Source organism: Somniosus microcephalus, chromosome 1 (assembly GCF_052327205.1).
Source record: "Somniosus microcephalus isolate GS21.2 chromosome 1, FLI_Smic_1.0, whole genome shotgun sequence".
Lineage (NCBI taxonomy): Eukaryota > Metazoa > Chordata > Chondrichthyes > Squaliformes > Somniosidae > Somniosus > Somniosus microcephalus.
The window spans coordinates 16,476,304-16,492,887 of NC_140987.1; the positions used below are offsets into that span (position 1 = coordinate 16,476,304).

General features: G+C 47.3%; 1 protein-coding gene across 1 annotated transcript in view; it reads left to right on the forward strand.

Moving 5' to 3' along the window:
* Positions 1 to 16,584, forward strand: part of tmem8b (transmembrane protein 8B) — a 292,912-nt gene that overhangs the window by 240,806 nt on the left and 35,522 nt on the right. Inside the window, exons 7-8 of the mRNA XM_085969962.1 lie at positions 1,321 to 1,417; positions 7,631 to 7,754. Of these exons, the coding sequence (XP_085826088.1) occupies positions 1,321 to 1,417; positions 7,631 to 7,754 (221 nt within the window). The remainder of the gene's footprint in view (positions 1 to 1,320; positions 1,418 to 7,630; positions 7,755 to 16,584) is intronic.

Genomic DNA, 16,584 nt, shown 5'->3' on the forward strand with positions numbered 1-16,584 from the left:
TAACGATTTGGAGGAGGGGACCGAGTGTAACATATCAAAGTTTGCAGATGATACTAAGATGGGGGGGAAAGTAGTGAGTGAGGAGGACATAAAAAACCTGCAAGGGGACATAGACAGGCTAAGTAAGTGGGCAGAGATTTGGCAGATGGAATACAATACTGGAAAGTGTGAGGTTATGCACTTTGGCAGGAAAAATCGTAGAGCAAGTTATTGTCTTAATGGCAAGAAACTGGAAATTACTGAAGTACAAAGGGATCTGGGGGTCCTGGTGCACAAAACTCAAAAGGTTAGTATGCAGGTGCAGCAAGTGATTAAGAAGGCCAATGGAATGTTGGCTTTCATTGCTAGGGGGATAGAATATAAAAATAGGGAGGTATTGCTTCAGTTGTACAAGGTATTGGTGAGACCGCACCTGGAATACTGCATACAGTTTTGGTGTCCATACTTAAGAAAAGACATACTTGCTCTCGAGTCAGTACAAAGAAGGTTCACTCAGTTAATCCCGGGGATGAGGGGATGGACATATGAGGAGAGGTTGAGTAGATTGGGACTCTACTCATTGGAGTTCAGAAGAATGAGAGGCGATCTTATTGAAACATATAAGATTGTGAAGGGGTTGGATCGGGTGGATGTGGGGAGGATGTTCCCGATGATGGGTGAAACTAGAACTAGGGGGCATAGTCTTAGAATAAGGGGCTGCTCTTTCAAAACTGAGATGAGGAGGAACTACTTCACTCAGAGGGTGGTAGGTCCATGGAATATGCTGCCCCAAGAAGCTGTAGAAGCTCCATCATTACTTAAATTTAAAACAGAAATAGACAGTTTCCTAGAAGTAAAGGGAATTAAGGGTTACGGGGAGCGGGCAGGAATTTGGACATGAGTCTAGGTCCGGATCGGTCATGGCTCTGTGGGTAGCGGAGCGGGCCCAGGGGCCGTGTAGCCTGATCCTGCTCCTATTTTATGTGTCTAATTCTGTTAGATTCAGGAGATGGTTCTGTGATAGTAGATTGGCAGTTAGGATCAGATCAGCCATGATCTTATTGAATGGCGGAGCAGGCTCGAGGGGCCGATTGGCCTACTCCTGCTCCTATTTCTTATGTTCTTATGTTCTTATGGGACGTCTATAGGGAAAAGGAGACGGGTAGGACCAGGAAACTGGTCTGTGAGCGTTTGGGAGAAGATGGTTTGGTGTCCAGGTGACTAATCGTAATCAGCGTTGCCTTAACAAAGGCACTGTTGAAATTAGACTAGGAAATAAAGTATTTTAATTTTAATAATTAACCTGCCAACTTTTTCTTTTCCTTTTTCCTTTTGGTGCAGTCCTCAGTAAAAGGGGAGAACGTGACTGTGATTGGCTGCTTGAATCACGGAATGCCCCTGACATCATCAGACAACACTTCAACCAGTTGTGAATCAGGTAACTAGCGAGGAGGCTCCGGGAGAAAGCTCTACACTCTTTTACAGGGCATGTGGGTAACAAACCCACAATATGGCTTTGGATTTGTTCCAATTAATGCCCAGGCTTCAAATGTGGCCTCCTATTGCAGTGCCAGTGGAGCACGGAGAGAGGGGATCACCGAAAGGGGAATCCTCATTCCCAACGAAATAGCCAATCGGCAGCCCGTTTTACACTCCGCGCTATTTTCTTTGCTGCCGATGTGTTACTGACCAAGGTGAATCTCAGCCTGAGAAAGGTTGTGAACTTGCAGCACGACACTCATTGACTCTATTTCCCTGCACCATCAAAAGTGCCTTCAGCCGTCTCGGCTCGAAGCTCTGGAATTCCCTCCCCAAACTCTCTACCTGTCTCTTCTCCTTGAAGACGCTCCTTGGGGTGAAGGCATTGCAGTGAAGGAGGTATTCCCAGTGGGAATTAATTCCAACAATGTAACCGTTGGTCAAATATAGGTGGTCTTCACTTCTGTAGGTTGTAAGCTCATCGTCTACAGAGCAGCAGTGATACCCGCCCTGCTGTATGCCTCAGAGACATGGACCATGTACAGCAGGCACCTCAAAGCACTGGAGAGGTACCACCAATGCTGCCTCCGCAAGGTCCTGCAAATCCATTGGCAGGATAGGCGCACCAATGTCAGTGTTCTTGCTCAGGCCAACATCCCCAGCATCGAAGCTTTGACCACGCTCAACCAGCTCCGATGGATGGGTCACATTGTCCGCATGCCCGATACGAGACTCCCAAAACAAGTGCTCTATTCGGAGCTCCGGCACGGCAAGAGAGCCCCAGGTGGGCAGAGGAAATGCTTCAAGGACACCCTCAGAACCTTCTTGAAAAAGTGTAACACCCCCACCGACACCTGGGAATCCCTGGCCCAAGACCGCACAAAGTGGAGGAGAAGCATCCGGGAAGGCGCCGTACACCTCGAGTCTCTTCGCCGGGAGCAAGCGGAAGCCAAGCGCAGGCAGCGCAAAGAGCGCACGTCAACCCAAGCACCCCACCCACCCGCCCCCTTCAACCACTGTCTGCCCCACCTGTGACAGAGACTGCAGGTCCCGCATTGGGCTAATCAGTCACCTGAGAACTCATTTTTAATGTGGAAGCAAGTCATCCTCGGTTCCGAGGGACTGCCTAAGAAGTCATTGAGTCACAGAGTTATACAGCACGGATAGAGGCCCTTCGGCCCATCGTGTCCGCGCCGGCCATCAAGCCCTGTCTAATCTAATCCCATATTCCAGCATTTGGTCCGTAGCCTTGTATGCTATGGCATTTCAAGTGCTCACCCAAATGCTTCTTGAATGATGTGAGGGTTCCAGCCTCCACAACCCTTTCAGGCAGTGAGTTCCAGACTCCAACCACCCTCTGGGTGAAAAAGTTCTTTCTCAAATCCCCTCTAAACCTCCCTCCCTTTACCTTGAATCTATGCCCCCTAGTTATTGACCCTTCTACTAAGGGAAAAAGCTCCTTAGTATCCATCCTATCTATGCCCCTCATAATTTTGTACACCTCAATCATGTCCCCCCTCAGCCTCATCTGCTCCAAGGAAAACAAACCCAATCTGCCCAGTCTCTCTTCATAGCTGAAGCGCTCCAGCCCTGGTAACATCCTGGTGAATCTCCTCTGCACCCTCTCCAAAGCTATCACATCCTTCCTGTAGTGTGGCGACCAGAACTGCACACAGTATTCCAGCTGTGGCCTAACCAGTGTTTTATACAGCTCCATCATAACCTCCTTGCTCTTATATTCTATGCCTCGGCTAATGAAGGCAAGTATCCCATATGCCTTTTTTACCACCTTATCCACCTGTTCCGCCGCCTTCAGGGATCTGTGTACTTGCACACCCAGATCCCTCTGACCCTCCGTCTTGCCTAGGGCCTTACCATTCATTGTGTATTCCCTTGCCTTGTTAGTCCCCCCAAAGTGCATCACCTCGCACTTTTCCGGGTTAAATTCCATTTGCCACTGTTCCGCCCATCTGACCAACCCATCTATATCGTCCTGCAGACTGAGACTACCCTCCTCGCTATTTACCACCCTACCAATTTTTGTATCATCTGCGAACTTACTGATCATACCTTTTACATTCATATCCAAGTCATTAATGTAGACCACAAACAGCAAGGGACCCAGCACCAATCCCTGTGGTACCCCACTGGCCACAGGCTTCCAGTCACAAAAACAACCTTCGACCATCACCCTCTGCCTTCTGCCACTAAGCCAGTTTTGTATCCAATGTGCCAAGGCACCCTGGATTCCATGGGCTCTTACCTTCTTGACCAGTCTCCTGTGCGGGACTTTATCGAAGGCCTTACTGTAATCCATGTATACCACATCCACTGCGTTACCCTCATCTACACACCGAGTCACCCCCTCAAAAAATTCAATCAAATTAGTCAGACATGATCTTCCCTTGACAAAGCCATGTTGACTATCCCTGATTAATCCTTGCCTCTCCAAGTGGAGACTAATTTTCTCCCTCAGAATTTTTTCCAATAATTTTCCTACCACTGATGTTAGGCTCACTGGCCTGTAGTTCCCCGGTTTTCCCCTACTCCCCTTCTTGAATAATGGTACTACATTAGTGGTTCTCCAGTCCTCTGGCACATCCCCTGTGGCCAGAGAGGTTCTGAATATATGTGTTAGAGCCCCCGCAATCTCTTCCTTTGCCTCACACAGCAGCCTGGGATACATTTCGTCCGGGCCTGGGGATTTATCCATTTTTAGGCCTGCTAAAACCGCCAATACCTCCTCCCTCTCGATGTTAATATGTTCGAGCATATCACAGTCCCCCCGCCCTATTTCTATGTCTACATCGTCCCTCTCCATAGTGAAAACAGATGCAAAAAATTCATTTAGAACCCCTCCTACATCTTTCGGCTCTACACACAGATTGCCACTTTTGTCCCTAATGGGCCCTATTTTTTCCCTAGTTATCCTCTTACCCTTAATATACTTATAAAACATCTTAGGATTTTCCTTTATTTTGCTCGCCAGTGTTATTTCATGGCCCCTCCTTGATCTCCTAATTTCTTTTTTAAGTATCCCCCTGCACTTTTTGTACTCCTCTAGGGCTTCCTCCGCCTTTAGCCTTTTGTATCTGCCAAAAGCCCTCCTTTTTTTCCTAATCCATTCTCGTATATCCCCTGACATCCAAGGTGCCCTGTGGTTTTTGGAACCACCCTTGACCTTTACGGGAACATGTTGCCATTGTATGATCTCAATCTCCCTTCTGAAAGCCTCCCATTGCTCCGATGCGGATTTTCCTACAAGTAGCTGATCCCAGTCCATTTTGGCCAGATCCTGCCTTATCCTATTAAAATCGGCCTTCCCCCAATTTAGAACCTTTATTTCCGGCCCATCCCTGTCCTTTTCCATGACCACCTTAAATCTCACCATATTATGGTCACTGTCACCAAAGTGCTCACCTACTAGCACTTCTTCCACTTGGCCGGCCACATTCCCTAGAATTAGGTTCAGTACCGCCCCCTCTCTTGTAGGACCTTCTACATGCTGGCTCAAAAAGCTCTCCTGGATGCACTTTAAGAATTCTACACCCTCTGTGCCTTTCACACTCTGACTATCCCAGTTAATATTGGGGAAGTTGAAATCCCCCATTATTATTACCCTATTATTTGCACATTTCTCTGAGATTTGCCTACATATCTGTTCCTCTATCTCCCCCTGACTGTTTGGAGGCCTATAGTACATTCCCAGCAAAGTGCTTGCCCCCTTTTTGTTTTTAAGCTCCACCCATATGGCCTCATTAGAGGAACCTGCTAATATGTCATCCCTCCTTACTGCAGTAATTGACTCCTTAATTAATATTGCGACACCCCCTCCTCTTATAACTCCCCCTCTGTCTCGCCTGAAGATTCTGTACCCCGGAATATTGAGCTGCCAGTCTTGCCCCTCCCTCAACCACGTCTCCGTGATAGCAACAATATCATACTCACATGTGTTTATCAACACCTTCAGTTCATCCACCTTATTTGCAAGACTCCTTGCATTAAAATAGATGCCATCCAGCCTTGCCCTTGTATAATTGCCCTGTCTACCAAGCTGACTTATTTTTTTCTCTATAATTGGCAGCACATCACCCCCTATTTCAGCTCCCCTCTGTATCCCATCCCCCTGCCAAGTTAGTTTAAACCCCCCCCAACAGTGCTAGCAAACCTCCCCGCAAGGATATTTGTCCCGCTCTGGTTCAGGAGCAACCCGTCTGACTTGTACAAGTCCCACCTTTCCCAGAAGCAGGCCCAGTGATCCAGGAAACTAAAACCGTCCCTCCTGCACCAACTCTTTAGCCACGCATTCATCTGTTCTATCCTCCTATTCCTATACTCACTAGCACGTGGCACTGGGAGTAATCCAGAGATTACAACCTTTGAGGTCCTGTTTTTTAATCTGCTACCTAGCTCCCTAAATTCTTGATGCAGGACCTCATCCCCCTTCCTACCTATGTCGTTGGTCCCAATGTGGACCACGACCTCTGCCTGCTCACCCTCCCCCTTAAGAATGCCCTGTAGCCGCTCAGTGACATCCATGACCCTGGCCCCAGGGAGGCAACAAACCATCCTGGAGTCACGTTTGCGGCCACAGAAACGCCTATCTGTTCCCCTTACGATAGAATCCCCTACCACTATTGCTCTCCCACTCTTTTTCCTCCCTTTCTGAGCAGCAGAAGCGTCCCTGGTGCCAGGAAGCTGGCTGCTGCTGCCTTCCCCTGGTGAGTCATCCCCCTCAACAGTATCCAACTTGGTATACCTGTTTGAAAGGGGGATGTCCACAGGGGGCCCCTGCACTTCCTGCCTGCCTCTGTTGCTCCGCCTGATGGTTACCCAAGTTCTTTCTGCCTGTGCAGCCCTACCCTGCGGCGTGAACAACTCGCTAAACGTGCTATCCACAACCCTCTCAGCATCGCGCATGCTCCAAAACTCATCCACCCGCAGCTCGAGCGCCGCAATGCGGTCTACAAGTAGCTGCAGCTGGATGCATTTCCCGCACACATGGTCGCCAGGGACACTGGCAGCATCCCTGACTTCCCACATGGAGCAAGAGGAGCAGAACACGGGGCTGAGCTCTCCTGCCATGACTTACTCCTTTAATTCATTTAAAAATGTATTCAATACCCCAGTTACAGGTATACTCTAGGGCACTTTATTTACCAACTGTCCCCACTACAACACAGAGACCCTAGAAATTTAAGACCACAGAATTCAAGCTTGTATTGAAAAGAGAGAAATACTCACCAACCAATCACTTACCTGCTCCCTGGTGACGTCACACCCCGAATACTTTTTACCTCTCTGCTACCCTCTGAGCTCGCAGACTGGAGTTTGGTATGCCTCTCCTGGCCCCGCTGCCGCTTTTATTACCTCGCCGCCGCCGCCGAGTCTCCCACAGGTCCGCCGCTCTCGCTACCTGCCGCCGCTGCTCTGAGGTGCTTGTATAGTCTACCAACACTCCCTGCTACACCAGAAAAGACCCTAGTAACTATAAACTACAGAGTTAAAGTTTCAAAAAGAGAAATACTCACCAACCAATCACTTACCTGCTCCCTGGTGACGTCACACTCTGATTACTTTTTACCTCTCTCCCCGCTGCTGAGTTGGTAAGCCTCACCTCTCTGCTGCCGCCCCCGAACTGGTCGGGCCTCGGTCTTCGCGCCGGTTTTTATCCTGGCCTCACCTCTCTGCTGCCGCCCCCGAACTGGTCGGGCCTCGGTCTTCGCGCCGGTTTTTATCCTGGCCTCACCTCTCTGCTGCCGCCCCCGAACTGGTCGGGCCTCGGTCTTCGCGCCGGTTTTTATCCTGGCCTCACCTCTCTGCTGCCGCTCCCGAACTGGTCGGGCCTCGGTCTTCGCGCTGGTTTTTATCCCGGCTTCACTTCTCTGCTGCCGCTCCCGAACTGGTCGGGCCTCGGTCTTCGCGCCGGTTTTTATCCCGGCCTCACCTCTCTGCTGCCGCCCCCAAACTGGTCGGGCCTCGACCAGAAGAAGAAAGATGTCAAAGAATGGGATCTTATTTCATTGTCAACTGACAGTGAGGGTGCTTCACTCTCGTGGACCATTGTAGAGAACGGGCTGTGTTGTTAAAACATTCCTTCAGTTCCTTGGAGCAAGAAGGAGCATTCAACTCACTTAGACTTGACACAATTCCATCTTATCTTTTGTTCCAGAAACGTCTGCAGGGTTTCTCTTGTTGGTCAACTCTACCTCAAATGTTACCAGACTGCGCATCCCTTACCCTCAGACAGGAAGTTGGTACATTAGTCTACGTTCCCTCTGCTCAGCTGACTATGGGTAAGGTTCCGTGTTTAAATGGGATAGTTTTCAGCTAATACAAAATGGATAATTAGATTTATAGATTGAGAACTTTGTGGTGGGGCAAGTCATTGAGGGTCTAAGGCTGTTGTTCCTCTCAATCAAATAGACTTTACAGCACAAAAACAGGCCATTCGGCCCAACAGGTTTATGCTGGTATTTATTCTCCACACGAGCCTCCTTCCACCTTACTTCATCTCACCCTATTGGCATAACCTTCTATTCCCTTCTCCCTCATGTGCTTATCTAGCATCCCCTTAAATGCATCTTTGCTATTTACCTCAACCACTCCCTGTGGGAGCGAGTTCCACATTCTCACCACTCTCTGGGCAAAGAAGTTTCTCCTGAATTCCCTATTAGATTTATTAGTGACTCTCTTATATTTATGGCCTCTAGTTTTGGTCTCCCCACAAATGTGATGGCAGGAATGACGTATGAGGAGAGATTGGGTCGATTAGGCTTATATTCGCTAGAGTTTAGAAGAATGAGAGGGGATTTCATTGAAACTTATAAAATTCTAACAGGACTAGACAGACTAGATGCAGGAAGGATGTTCCCAATGGCAGGGGAGTCCAGAACCAGGGATCACAGTCTAACAATAAGGGGTAAGCCATTTAGGACTGAGATGAGGAGGAATTTCTTCACCCAGAGAGTGGTGAACCTGTGGAATTCTCTACCACACAAGGCAGTTGAGGCCAATTCATTAAATATATTCAAGAAGGAGTTAGATATATTTCTTAAGGCTAAAGGGACCAAGGGGTATGGGGAGAAAGCAGGGACTGGGTACTGAATTTGGATGATCAGCCAGGATCTCATTAAATGGCAGAACAGGCTCGAGGGGCCGAAGGGCCTACTCCTGCTCCTATCTTCTATGTTTCTATCTTCTCTACATCTACCCCATCAAACTCCCTCATAATTTTAAAGAGCAGTAAAATAAAATTATGATTATTCTAGGCAAATTATTGCCAATCTACCTTCACCTTTTTGATTGAAAGCACTGCTAGAATCATAAACGTCTTTCGAATGAGATGTTAAACCAAGGATCTGTCTACTGTCTCAGGCTGATAGAAAAGACAATTCAGTCCCTTTTTGTCTTTTCTCCCATTAATTCCTTTCTGCCTCCTTCTGTTGTCCCTTCAGCCTTGATGAATGCTGATAATAGGTTGAGATGCTTTAGAAGCTCTCCATTATGCTCCTGGGGCTGTTCATCTCCCTGTAGAGAAACTGGCCCCGGTATTGACGGGCAGGTTTTCTGAGCGGGGAGGCGGAGTTATGGTCGGAAAACCCGGAAGTCCGGGTTTCCCCGTATGCTGTGGAGCTTTAACACGATCCCTGCCCGGAAGCCAGACTGATTGACAGGCTTCACTCCCAGTCAGGTGGGGAGTACTCGGGGCTCCTGCTGCTGCGTTAGTGGGAGTGTGATTGCGGGGGGGGGGGCGATCAATGGCGCTGAGGGGTTCCTTGGATGGAGGGTGCTGTTGTGTCCGTGTATAATAAGAGACAGACTGCAGGAGAACGGTACAACAGGTGTTTACTCAACGTGGCTCACAGTGGAACTGATCTGTACAGATTACTACTCTGTTATATACAGGTGTGGTCACTGCCGGTACTGCAGTATACATGAGCTGTAAAAGACAGTTCGCCCCTTAAAGGTATATACATTACAATTCCTCCCCTTTTAGATTAACAGTACCATAACACTCATTTAACAATTAAATATCAAACTAATTACAATTAACACTTTTAACATGCAACATTAGCTGAAAATAGTCTATTTATATATTCAGTCTTTGGGGAGGCTTCCTGATCCTTTCTGGATAGCGCCTTTCCCGAGTGTCTTCCTCTTGGTGCGGAGGCGATTCTGGCCCCCTGTCATCGGTTGGTTCATCAGCTTCCGATGCTACTGTTTCTGGGGTAGATGCGACCTGTACGTCAGGTTCATCACCAGGTACGTATGGGCGAGGCATGGGGTTGACTTGTTCCTGTGACTCTAGGATCTGGTCAGCATGGCGTCTCACGATGCTCTCCCCAATGTCCACTGTGTACATTAGTGGGCCCTGCCGTGTGCATATCGTTCCTGGCTGCCATTTTTCTGTTCGGTAGTCACGGGCCAAGACTGGTTGCCCTACATTGAAGCTCCTTGTTGGCTTCTCATGGATGTGCTGGAATTGCTTACTCTCAACATCTCTTCGTACGTTTGGTCTGAGCAAATCCAGGCGAGATCTTAACCTTCGGTTAAAGAACATCATGGCTGGGGCCTGGTTGGTGACTGCATGTGTCGCATTCCGGTAGGCGAACAGGAAATTGTCCACCTTGTGCTGCAGCGGAATGTTGTCATTGTACATAGCCTTTATTGCCTTATTAAAGGTTTGTACGAACCTCTCAGCCAATCCATTTGTGGCTGGATGATACGGGGCGGATGTGTAATGCCTTACCCCATTCTTTTTCAAGAACCTCCGGAACTCTTCGGACACAAACTGTGGTCCGTTGTCGGAGCAAATCTGTTCTGGCAAGCCATTCCTGGCAAAAATGGTCCGTAGAACTGCAATAGTTTTCTCCGTGGTGGTGGAGGACATTTTGATGACCTCAGGCCATTTCGAGTGCGCATCCACGGCTATTAAAAACATTGAGTCCATGAATGGACCAGCAAAATCAATATGCACCCGTTGCCATGGAGATGAGGGCCACTCCCGTGGGTGTAGAGGGGGCTGTGGTGGTGCATTTTGGACTTTCTGGCATCCTGAGCAGCTCTTGGTCAGGTCCTCGATTTGTTTATCAATTCCCGGCCACCACACATAAGCCCTAGCTAGGCTTTTCATTTTTACCCCTCCCAGATGACCCTCATGAAGCTCATTGAGCACTCTATCCCTTAACTTGGGTGGAATTACCACTCGGGATGCACACATCAAGGTCCCCTGGCACACTGACAGCTGTTCTCTCCTTGTCGAGAATGCTGGCAACAGTGAGCCGCCATGTGCTGGCCATCCCTTCACTGTCAAATCATATACCCGAGACAGTGTCGGGTCATTTCGGGTTTCCTTTTCGATACAAGTGTTAGTTACTGGTAGGTATTCAACTATAGTCGAATGGAATATATCAACAGGATCCACTGCTGGTGCTTCCTCCGCAGTAGGCAGTGGCAGGCGTGATAGCCCATCAGCATTTCCATGCTGTTTCGTGCCCTTATATTCAATCTCATAGTGGTGCGCCCCTAGAAAAAGTGACCATCTTTGTAGTCGTTGCGCAGTCATCACTGGAACGCCCTTCTTTGGATTAAAAATGGAGACAAGAGGCTGGTGATCAGTCAGCAAGGTGAATTTCTGCCCGTGCAGATAATGATTGAACTTTTTCACTCCCCACACTAGGCTGAGGGCCTCCCTGTCAATCTGGGCATAGTTACGCTCGGCTGAGGTTAGTGATCGTGACGCAAAGGCTATTGGCCTCTCTGAGCCGTCCAAGAATTTGTGCGACAGCACCGCTCCAATGCCGTAGGGTGACGCATCACATGCCAACCGAATTGGTAGTGCTGGGTTGTGTTGTGTATGTACCTTTAAGAGAGAACTGATTTTATACTGTAGTACCGGCAGTGACCACACCTGTATATAAAGCCATAGCAGGCTTCTGTACTTATATAATAATAATTCAACGTTATTGTCATTGCGGTTGGTGAGAAGGTCACGGAAGGAGCCCCGGGAGGGGCGGCTGGTGAGCAGGTCCGGGCGTTGGGCTGAAGATTGTCGGACAGGAGGAATGGTGGAAATGGAATGGCGGCGCGCACAGATGCAGCGGCTTTGCTTCTCCCAGGACGGTGCTATTTACATTAATGTTAATGTTATTTGTACTGGACTCATGGGAGCTTGCAAGATCACATTTCATTGTTCATGTACTTGTGCTTCAGTTTAAGCTTACCCTCTGTTCAGTAAATACCTTTTATTATTGTTCTCCTGCAGTCCATGTATTATTGATACTCGGACACTACACTGGCGACGAGCAGGTTCGAACTCACCTGCAGTACTGCATCACCTCATGGGGATCTTTCCCTGAAAAGAAGCTTCTTGGAGGTCGAAGTCAGAGCAACGGGCGTCGACCACGGGCAACCGCCCAGGGATAGCATCGGAGTTCAGAGAATTGCAGGGGAGGCTGTGGAGAGCTGGGCTTGGCTCCCTGCGGCGGGCTCGAGCTCGATTGAGCGTCTCTGCAAAAGGGGCCGTGCAGCGTCGTCGGGAGGAAAAGAGAGAGAGAGAGGGTGGAGCGCACAGGGCGCGGTCGGTGCTCAAGAACCGGGCAGCGTAGAGAAAATAAAACGAGGGGAAGGAAAAGTGAGACGCGCCGAAGCCGCGGGTCGCCGCCATTACCCTGTAGAATGCTAGGAGCAGAGTGGCAGCAAGGGGAAGAAGGAAAAGCGCGGGAGGCGCCATTTTATTCCATTGGGGAAGAAGGAAAAGCACGGGAGGTGCCATTTTAATCCATTGGGGAAGAAGAAAAAGCGTGGGAGGCACCATTTTAAACCACCCAAGATGCCAAAGAGTGGCAGTATCACTGCTTTCGACAACAAGGTAGAAGACTGGACCACGTATGTGGAAAGAATTGAAGTGTACTGCAAGGCAAATGAGATGGCCGATGGAAAGAAGGCAGTGGTATTATTAAATTTGATGGGCGCGAGAACGTACAGCCTATTGTGGAATTTAATTACCCCAGCTAAACCAATGTAGAAAAGGTTTGAAGAGATTGTTAATATCTTACAGGAACACCTAAACCCTACACCGCTGCTGATAGCAGAAAGATTCAAGTTCCATAAAAGAAACCAGCACAAGGATGAGAGCAATGCTGACTATCTTACGGAACTACACAAGTTATCGAAGCACTGCCAGTTCGGAGCAGGACTGGCAGACACCTTAAGGGATAAGTTTGTCTGCGGGCTCCAGAGTGAAGGAACCCAGAAACGACTACTTTCGGAAAAGGACCTGACGCTAGAACAGGCTTTCAGCGTGGCAGTATCCTATGAAGCAGCAGCACGGGGAGCTGCGGAAATACAACAGAAACCACAAGAATACAGCGCTAACGAAATGGCATATGGAGCAGAAAAGTGCTATCGCTGCGGCAGAACAACCCATGATCAGAAGGACTGCTGGTTTAAGGACAAAGTATGCAGGCAATGTGGGAAAATGGGACACATAGCAAGAGTCTGCAGGTCGGGAAAGAAAACCAACACTAAAAGAACTACTAAGGAAAAGTACAAGAAAGTAAAAAAAATGACAGACAGTAGTTCGGAATATCAGGAGAGTGATAATGACTCCGGGAGCAGGAGACTAAGTTGTCTAAAGTTACACAATGTGATCGCAAAGGAGGATCACCGAACCATTTGGGTCACCCTCATGATAGCAGGGTCCCAAGTAAAGATGGAATTGGACACAGGATCAGCCCTAACTGTCATGAATCGACGAGACTATGAGCGGCTATTCTCACACATACCCTTGAAGGACACGTCCATTGTATTGAAGACATACACGGGGCAAAAAGTCTACCCCAGAGGAAAAATAAGGGTGCCAGTTAAACACAACGGCAAGGAAACACAGAAACTGTATCTATATATACTACAAGATGGAGGACCACCATTATTGGGATGTGGATGGATCCGAAAAATACAATTGGATTGGCATTCCATTCAGGCGCTAACTGTGACTGACAAAAAGGATGATGACGTCACACCTGGACGACTGTCACAAATTCAAACTGACGCGAAAGAGGTGTTCCAACAAGGACTTGGGACTCTAAAAGGAGTAACGGCAACGATAAAAATCGAAGATAACGCAAACCCAACATTTTTTAAGGCCAGACCGGTACCGTACGCGATCCGCCCAGCTGTTGAGACAGAGCTGGAGAGTCTGGAGCATTCGGATGTGCTGTCCAAGGTGGACTGGAGCGAGTGGGCCACACCCATCGTTCCTGTAATGAAGAAATCATTGAGCAGCACGCCTGGGGAACCGAAGAAGGTTCGCATCTGTGGGGACTTCAAGGTAACTGTGAACCCAGTCCTGCACACAGTACAATATCCACTTCCACGGATAGAAGATATTTTCGCCTCACTATCTGGAGGGAAACGCTTTACGAAGATTGATCTGCCCCAAGCGAATCTACAAATGGAGGTGGAAGAAGCATCTCGGAAATACCTCACAATAAACACTCACAAAGGTCTTTACTGTAATGATCAATAACATGTAATTCTATAGTGGACACTAGGTGGAGCCATGGAGCTGTATATAGCTGTATGTATAAGACTACACTACCCAGCTGTATGTATATTAAGACTACATTACCCATGAGGCACTAGGCTACCCACAAGGCAGCAGTCAAGATGGAAGCCTCTACAGATACTGTACCTAGTCCACATGTGCTCAATAAAAGTGTCTAGCAAAAGCTAGCTGTGTTCATAATAAGAATGTCTATTTATTAATGAACATAAGATGGTACCAGGATGGTGAAGATCTGCTGAAAATTGTGAAAAGCGACATGGAGAATTTGAAGCCACCAGAGCATTTGAAACTCACAGGAAACATCGACTACAATTGGCAGACTCTTAAACAACAATTCGAACTCTACATTGCAGCCATCGGATTCGGTACAAAGCCAGACACAAGGAAGATAGCGTTGCTGCTTACGGTTGCAGGCCCACAGGCGATAGAGGTATTTAATACATTTGTATTTAATCCAGAGGAGAACAGAGAAAAATTAGAAGATGTGCTAAAAAAAATTTGATGCACATTGTTCTCCCAAAAAGAATGAGACCTATGAAAGATACATCTTCTGTTCTCGGACACAGCAGCAAAATGAGACTTTTGATAGCTTTATAGCTGATCTGAAACTGAAAGCACAGACATGTAATTTCTCTGAGCTCAAAGCATCCATGATTCGTGACCAGATTGTGTTTGGTATTCATGATAAAAAAGTCAGGGAACGTCTGTTGAGAGAAACTGAACTAAATTTGGAAAATGCGGTGAAAATATGCCAAGCCAGCGAGCTAGCTCGAAAGTACGCGAAGTCTTTCAGTGAAATCAATAATGATGCGATTGTAATGAGTGATAATGCTGCTGTTGGTGCTGTGTCCTACAAGGGGAAGAAACGTGGGCAGAACAGAAATGAAAAGCAATCGGAGGATGAAATTTTTAATTGTAAACGCTGTGGTTACAAACACCAGTTAAGACAATGCCCAGCGTTTGGAAAAATGTGCACAAAGTGTAATGGAAAGAATCACTTTGCCAAACAATGCTTTTCAAAAGTAAAAACTAAGAAAGGGCAATGAGTTAATGTAATTGAGGACACTGATTTAAGTGAGACATTTTTTGTACGAATGGTGTCATGTGACAATATCAAAAAGGATACAGAAAATGTGCAGCCCTCAGAAATGGACAATGCTGAACATAAAGTTAATGCAGTAAAAGAGGACAAATGGATGATCCCACTGCAGGTAAATGGAGCATTAGTTACCTTGAAACTAGACACTGGGGCAAAAGCAAACTTAATCAGTATGAGTGACATTAATAATATGAAAGAAAAGCCCAAAATACAGGAAAAGTCAGTACTACTGAAGGACTATAATGGACAGAAAATAGATAGCTTAGGTGTATGCAGACTCAAAGTGACAGTCAAAGACAAAGTGCATCATCTCATGTTTTCTGTTGTGGCTGAAAGACTTGATTCACTACTGGGTGACAAAGCTTGTGAGGACTTAGAACTGGTCAAGAGAGTCTACCGTATAAACTGTGCCATAAGCAGACCAGATGACTCGGTGGATTCTGTAGTGAATAATTTCCAGGATGTGTTCAAAGGATTTGGAGTTCTACCATTCACTTACAAGATCCAGCTAAAGCAGGATGCTCAGCCAGTGGTACATGCTCCACGAAGAGTTCCAGCACCCCTGCGTGACTGGCTCAAGAATGAACTGGACAGAATGACCACACTAGGAGTCATCAGGAAAGTTGAAGAGCCAATAGACTGGGTTAACTCCATGGTATGTGTAAAGAAAAAGAACAATGATCTAAGAATATGCATGGATCCAAAGGCCTTAAATGCAAACATAAAATGTGAACACTACCAGATTCCCAAGCGAGAAGAAATCACCAGTGAAATGTCAGGTGCCAGATACTTTACAAAGCTCGATGCCTCACAAGGATTTTGGCAACTAAAACTGGATGAAGAGAGCACCAAATACTGTACCTTCAACACACCATTTGGCAGGTATTGTTTCCTCAGAATGCCTTTCGGGATAATATCTGCATCTGAAATCTTTCATAGAGCGATGGAACACATAATTGAAGGTCTGGAAGGAGTTCGGGTCTATGTTGATGACATCATCATCTGGGGCTCCACACTGAAAGAACACAATGAGAGACTGACTAAAGTGCTACAGAGCATACGCCAGAATGGACTGAAGCTCAACAAAGCCAAGTGTCAGTTTGGCGTCCAGGAAGTCACTTTCCTAGGAGATAATCTATCTGGTAAAGGAATAGAGCCAGATATGGAAAAAGTAAACGCCATACTCAAAATGTCCCGACCCACTGACAAAAAAGGAGTGCTACGCATCATGGGGATGATAAACTTCATTGGAAAGTTCATTCCTAACTTGTCAGCCAAGACAGCCTGTCTGCGAGACCTGCTACATAAAACAAATGAGTTCGCATGGACAGAAAGACATGAACAAGAGTGGATAAACCTCAAAACAGTGCTGACAACCACACCTGTACTCACCTTCTTTGACCCAACAAAAAGAATCAAAGTGTCAACGGATGCATCAAAAGATGGCCTAGGTGCG